Source organism: Sinocyclocheilus rhinocerous, unplaced genomic scaffold, assembly GCF_001515625.1.
Source record: "Sinocyclocheilus rhinocerous isolate Xijiao unplaced genomic scaffold, SAMN03320098_v1.1 scaffold919, whole genome shotgun sequence".
In the NCBI taxonomy this organism is placed as follows: Eukaryota; Metazoa; Chordata; class Actinopteri; order Cypriniformes; family Cyprinidae; genus Sinocyclocheilus; species Sinocyclocheilus rhinocerous.
The window spans coordinates 2,513,091-2,520,737 of NW_015637585.1; the positions used below are offsets into that span (position 1 = coordinate 2,513,091).

Here is a 7,647-nt window from a genome sequence, read left to right on the forward strand (position 1 = left end):
AAGTGTAGATACGATGTAAATAAGAGATTCATTGTGCAGTGTAGAGAGCTTATTAACAGAACGTCGTGAGATCGCAATGAACTGAAGTGAGTGACAGCTTTTAATGATTACTTGTAGGTATAAATGCACGAATGCGATGACTGGAGATTTTAACTTAATAATAGATTACATTTTCGATTTGTTTCTCGGCAAACCCTACCGTAAGCTTTCAGAACATCTGAAATATGGAATGAGTTGCATGGGATAATTTTATATCTGTAAAAAGCGTGAAAAAGTTTACAATTTATTAAATGGACAAGTGCAAGTTTTTTTTTGTTTTTTTTGATAGGCGTCTTCTTTTGTGATCCGGAAAAAAAAAAAAAAAAAAGGTAGCTTTTTATGGCTTTAGAAAAGCATCAGGTTGACTAATTACTGGTTGTGAAGGGATAAATAAACTATAAACTATGAGAGCGAGTGAGCGAGCAAAATAAGGGTTAGGTGTAAAAGAGCACTGTTATTGTGTTGGGGCCCCATACCTGGAATTTGCTTAAGGCCCCCAAATCACTAAGTCCGCCCCTGTTGATCCGATAGTTATAATATTTACAAGCAGGACATGACTGTACAATGTTAAAATCTTTATTTGATACGCATCAGAAAAGATGAACATTTAAGCTACTGAGGTCACATGTTTTTGACTGTTTCTGAATGACGTTGAAATAAATGAATCCCAAAACACATCAAATCATCTTTACACCTGTTTTAGTGTCATTCTGTTTCAAATGGATGTTAATATCAGGTGTAAGCGGCGCTGGGGTGCACTTCTTAGTTTATATTTCACAGTACTGGTATTCCATTCCAACATAACATAGTTTTTATGTCATGTTGGAATCCTATAAGAAAATTTTCTTTAGGATTGTTTAGGATTGGTTCCAAACTGTGATTCCAAACTGAATCCTATAAAGTTCTTACTGTATCCCCTTAGGACTAGACACAAATCCAGCATAAAGACATGTCAAAGTCAGCTCAAACCTACTAAATTCCATAAGGAATCTCAGAGATCCTTATCCTGTCATCCAGGGGAGCCTGTGGGGAAATGGAATCCCGTCTTCATTGGCCAGCGGGCTGATTTGATGTAACATCCTGTGTAGGATCGCGGCGGCAGCGGCAGACGAACCCGATGCCCTGCAGATGGTGCCTTTGCTCGCTCGTTCGCTCGCGCGCCCTCCCCGTTCCGCCTCGCACTCGACCGAACGCGAGCGCACAGACGCGTCTCCGAAGTGTGCGCTCCCGTGAGCTCGTCATTCCTCCCTCTCCGCTTCGTCATCTCTCACCGTTTTAATTCAGGCTGCTGCCACTGAATAAGACACTGCGCTTGGGAGCGAACCGGTGCGCTTTTGGAAACGGGAGGCTTCGCTGTGGACGCGTTTATCCGCTGCTCTTCGCCCTTGGATTTGATTCGCACATCAAGCTTCTTTCTTCTGTCCAGAATGGGTTTTGTCGTGCTGGTGCTTCTGTGCGCTCTCACCGGGCTGGTGTTCGGGGACAGTAAACCCAAGCCATGCTCGGACATCAGGCACTTCTACAACAGCAAGGGGTTCAATCTGAACGGAGTCCCGCAAACAGTAATATCCGGTAGGTGAACCGTTCAAACCTTCATTTCAGCGTGAATGACAGTTGTGATGAAGACACTGGATAGTCTACAAAGACAAACTTTAATGCAAGTAGTTACTGTGCGATTCAAATGCATTACCATCTTATGCTATCAGCAGGCAAGACAAATTTCATACACAACACAATGATATAGTATTTCAAAGTGTAGTAATACAGATAAATATTTCAATATTTAATGCATAACCATAATTGAGCCCATTAACAGAAGTAAAGTTTAGAAAATAATTCCTACTGGTTGTCAAATGATATGATAACTATAGGTTATTGGTAAGTTATATATACAGTGTGTGTGTGTGTGTGTGTGTGTGTGTGTGTGTATGTATATATATATATATCAGTGGTTTTTAATGTTGATTTCAACAGTTCTAAATTAAATAAATATTTATAAATACATAAATTATAATCATCTTTATGAATTATGTACAATTATTATGTTATGTGATATGTCACATACACACACACACATATATATATATATATATATATATATATAATGTCACATACATGTTTAGAAGGCTTTGACTCTGATAAATATAATCAACTGATAACATAAAGGAATAATAATAATAATAATAATAATAATAACTATTATTAAATATAACAATAAATAATAAATAATATAACTATAAAGGAATCTTGCCTAAAAATTTGGCATGTTTATAACTTTTCTTCTCTCTGAAAAGCCTCTTATGCATAAGACCTGTTCGTTCATCTCACTGTCTGTCACAGACCCCTGTCCTGCACATATGTGACACTCCCACAGGTCTTTGGACTTCATAATAATTTTCCATGACCCAGGATTCCATAACAGTTTTCCAGACTGTTTCTTCTGCTGTCAGCTGGTTTGAATGTGTGGCATAGTTACAGAGATTTACTGGTGATTATGAGCTTTCTGCAGTCTCTGATGGTGTGTGTGTGTCAGGGTGGAGTGTCATTCACAGTTGCTCCATGAAGGTAGAGTTTTCACTTTTGATTTTTGAGTTGAAGAGCTGAAACCTCAGTGGGTGTGCTGTGTGGTAGAGCTGTAGTGATTTCACACGCACAGAAGACCTTGATTTCTCTTTGTTTCACTGAATTTTTCTATCACCCTAGATTGCTCTACTGTGCTGCAGCCGGAATGTATTTTTACCCATCATCCTTTTGCGTATGACGCACGAGCTGATCCCGGTCAGTATTCCCTAATGATCAGAAAGTGTCCTCCATTTAGAAGATTAACAGAGGTGAAAATCAGACGTTAGCGGCTGTACATTAATGTGATGGAGTTATTATCCTCATAAACATGTACAACATGTCCAGACGCATTCAATCAGAGTGATGCATCATTGCGATCAGGCATGTTAACACCGCTGTGTTTAGACAGCACGCTCTAACGTGTCTAAGTGATGACGATCAAGCCCCTATCCCTAACTTCTCATCCATATGGATAATGAGATTTAATTGAAAGTAATTGTTTTAGAGTCAAAAGTTTCCCCTAGGAAATGTTCTGCAATTATACTGCAGAGATCTTTCTTGGGTTCTCCACTCAAGAGCTGACATACTTGTCCTCCCATGCGTAAAACTGCAGGAATCTGATTTTGGTTTTTGTGAATATTAAAGTTGCATGACTGTTGTCAGCTGTCTGGACGGGAATTCTGGACACAAACTCGGATCTTCTTTAGCGGTTTCTGTGACATTAATGGATCCACCCATTTTTCCGACTCTTCTCGCTCTTTTTCCACTCTTTTCTCTCCTGCTGCTAGTCGATGATCAGCATTAACCTTAGATGGATGAATTTCATTGGGGATGTGGCTTTAATTTTTGATGGGAAAAGTCTTAAAAGCTTCGTTTGCATTTCTAAGGCTTGATTTGAACATTCAGCTGGATTGTATATCATCTTTCGCTCTGACTCATCTGAGATTAACTTGACACCAACCCTGTGAGGGAAATGTTTTGGCCTTTGGTTGTGTTTGTGAGTGTGTGTGTTTATGTTTATCGTGTTTTATCTAGTAGAACATTGCAAAGCTCATCTAAAAGCAGCTGTCTTCTATCAGGCCCCATGCGTTCTGTTTTACTCATAACTGAGTAATCATATTAATCATATTCCCCTGGTGATTCGGAGAGGGGATCACACCTCGGTGAACTGTGGCACACCCTGCTAATGGCCCGAACAAGCTGAGCAACCCACACCAGAGCCTGAGGTTACAACAATACACAACGATAATCTCTTCTTGACCTTATTTCAAGAATGATTCAGTGACAGATCAGGTCAAGATGGCTCCTGTCAGTTTTTATCAGGCTCATATCAAGAATCATTTTAGGAAAGCAAGCCAAGTTCAGCTCACCTTTGTCCCAGTGTACTTTCTTATTTTCCTTTTTCTCACTCTTCTTGTGTAGTAGGTGGAGTTACTCCCAATTTAAAGACTGTCATCTTGTAGAATCTTTCAAACTGTTTCGATGCAACAGAAAACAGTTAAGAAGCATTATTGTCCAGTATGCTCCAATCATATATCACATTAATTGTACTTATCAGATCAGATTAGAGGCCAGTCACTATAGGTATAACAAATGGTCAATCCTTAATATATGGGTTATGCTATTATTATTATTATTATTATTATTTTTTTTTTAAAGCAACCGGGGTTAGAGATGTGGCATTGTAGTCAGTGCAAGTAGCATATTGAGTCATGGTGCTAATGTGGCATACCTGGGTTTGAGTCCAGCCATGCAAAATGGTTTCAATTAATTATTTATTATAAATTAGTAATATTAATCATGAAAATATATTTATATGTACATTTTATGTATAAATATAAACTATATAATTTTATAAATATTTTTTCAATGTAGCTAGCCCTGTATCATTATTATTATTATTATTTATTCATTGATTGATTGATTTTTTAAAATAATTTTATAATTTATGATTTTGTATGAAAACAAAAAATATTTATTTATTTATTTACCAACTCAATAATAAAATTAGAATAAAACACGACTGCAACCTGTAGCATCTGAAACTACATTGAACCTGATGACGACGTGTAGCGCCCCCTAGCTGTGACTGTACAGTATGCAGTGGTCACAAAGCAGCTGTCATTAGTCATGTTTTAAGTCATGGACACAGGCCAGCATGAAAGCACTAATGAGGTCCCTGAGCCGTGGCGTCCCACTGGATAACGGCCGCTGGTGCATCTGCTGGAGGCAAATAACGGTTGCTCGAAGTGAAATGGTCCATATTAACATCATAGACTGCAGAACTTCTTTGTGTATTAATATTTCAATATTTAAGTTGAGCACATTTGCTATAGGGCATAGTTCCGATTTTTGTTTTATTATTCATTCTGTGCACTTGTGTGTGTGTGCATGCAGAATGCTTTGCATTTTGTATTGATTTGTTGTAAGTGTGTATTGATTTTGCATGCATTGATTTTAAATGTTCGTTGGGGTCACACAACATGCTTTCACAATAGATTTGTGCGTTTATCTTCCAATCCATAGCAGGATGAATTGAGGATGGGGTATTCCTATGCACACACACATAGACACAGAGTGAAGTGTTTATAGTGCTGATGCAGTAGATGTTGAAGGCATTAAGCTGTAATCTGCCCTCTGGAGCCTGAAACTCACCACATAGTGTTTGATGTCATGCAGAGCTGGGGAACCGCTCGGCACACTGCAGCAGTGAAGGGAAAAAAAGATACAGGGAAGGAGGAAGAGAAAACTGATATTGAGATTCTCATTCCAATCTGCTGCTTCTTCTGTCACTTTAAACAAGAAAAACAGATGGTTGGACTTTAGAAGTACTAGTGTTTTATTAAAATATCTATTGATGTGTTGTTTCCTCCTTGATGCTGAAAAGATTCTTACAGCTTATAAGCATATGTTGTGCTTTGGATGGTGGTGTGCTGAATAAATCACCCCAAAATTGAAAATTGACATCATTTACTCAACTCATGTTGTTTCAAGCTTGCATGACTTACTTTCGGTTGCTTTTTTCAATGCAATTACAATTAAAGAAATAGTTGAATGTACTCACTATTTGAATGATGATTTTGAACAAAACAGAACTTTTTGGAATAAACCATACTTTTAACTAACTTAACCAGCCAGACTTGTTTAGACTGCTAAGGTTTGCTTGGGATCATCTATCTCTAACCAGACTGAACCAGCTTGAACTTGTGTGGACCAACTACACTGGTCTTTTCAGCAGGGCTGATCACTTATCAGAGATTTGCCTTGAGTGTAATTGTCCTGTTTTAGGCGGATCCTGATTTTTTGGGTAATTGGTAAAACATAAAACTGTGTGTCTATACAAGACATTGGCCTCTCTCCCAGGATGTGATCCGCAGCTGAATATGATACTTATGAAATCAGATAACGCCAGCACAGAGCTGTGATGTAAATCTGCAATCCGGAGCGAGACCTATTGAATTATCTAGCCACTAAATATGACAAATAACTGACTCAGATTGTAATACATGCAGTGTAATGTAGTTCTCAGCCTTCCTGTGAGTGAAGGACTCACGGCCCTCCCAGAGGAGAGCGAAAGGAGATGTGATGGACCAAGGTGACCTTTAGACGAAGACATTTTTGATGGATTTGCTATTGTGTGACATCCTTTGAAGGAAGAGAGAGTGAGACAGACAGAGAGAGACGGAGGTCACATTACCCCATAGCTGCTACCTGTGTATATACATGCCATAACCTGATATATCCAAGGTCCAAAATTAGCTTTTTTACCATAACTGTTAAAGCCAAGTGAATTTAGAGCATTTTTTTTGTTGACTTTAACATGTTTCTTTTATTTTAGACACATGTGCTGTGTAGCACTTGAATGTTTTGACAGTTTGTTTCATCCCAGTGAAGTTAAATTTACCCTGACTCTGCGAAAAAGAGTTATGCTGTGTTTTCTGGAAAAGACAGAGAGAGACGGAGGTCACATTACCCCATAGCTGCTACCTGTGTATATACATGCCATAACCTGATATATCCAAGGTCCAAAATTAGCTTTTTTACCATAACGCCAAGCCAAGTGAATTTAGAGCATTTTTTTTGTTGACTTTAACATGTTTCTTTTATTTTAGACACATGTGCTGTGTAGCACTTGAATGTTTTGACAGTTTGTTTCATCCCAGTGAAGTTAAATTTACCCTGACTCTGCGAAAAAGAGTTATGCTGTGTTTTCTGGAAAAGTTTAATCTTTATAATCCTAAACACATTTCCAACTAGCCATGATGATTCATTGTAAGGTATTGCAAGTATACACATACTGGTTCAGACCAGGGGTTTGGCTGCTTAGTTTAGCTTGGTTAGATTGGTAGATTCTGTAACTTCACCTACACTTTGCTTGTTTAATATGAAGGTAAAATTTCTGTTCCTAAAGCCAACATATTGAGCATTGCACATTTTCCCTTTCAGTTTTCAGTAGCTACATTTACATGCACCCAAATAATCCATTAGTAATCGGATTAAAAAGCTTTAATGTAAGTACCTTAATCAAGCCGACTGAACTTGATCTGAATGAAAATATGATCGGTTTGAAAGGAGTGGTGTAGACCTTAAATAACCCAATCAACAGGGGGGAAAAGTAGGTAAATGCCTAAATCTGGTTTTCATTGTGTCATTTTTGCAGTGGTTTTCTCTGGTTCTGAACAGTGATTGCGTTAAACTTTTCTTTAAAGGTGGGGTATGTATTTTTGAAAAAACGCTTTAGAAAACTGAGTCAGGCCGAGTGCCAAAACAAACTTGCAGCCAATCAGCAGCAAGGGGCGTGTCTACTCATGATGCAGACAAGAGAGCGCTCAGTGCACAGGACGGACATTAGCCGAGCGACGACAGAAAGATAGAGATGGCGGATAAAAAAAAAAAGGAGGAAACCATCTGCGGAACAAAATGAAGCTTACGATAAGGCAAGAAGTAGGACCCGTGTAAATATCGAATCAGCTTTCCAGCGCTGGAGAGAACTCAAGGAGTGGAAGGTCTGCGATCGGACGCCGAGGTTGCTTTGTGTCTTCTCGA

The 7,647-nt window shown here is 38.6% G+C and overlaps 1 protein-coding gene across 1 annotated transcript in view; it reads left to right on the top strand.

The window, feature by feature from the left end:
- Nucleotides 1-1,466: 1,466 nt before the first annotated feature.
- gpc1b (glypican 1b) overlaps nt 1,467-7,647 on the top strand; it is a 103,982-nt gene continuing 97,801 nt past the window's right edge. Inside the window, exon 1 of the mRNA XM_016564286.1 lies at nt 1,467-1,611. Coding sequence (XP_016419772.1) covers nt 1,467-1,611 — 145 coding nt within the window. The remainder of the gene's footprint in view (nt 1,612-7,647) is intronic.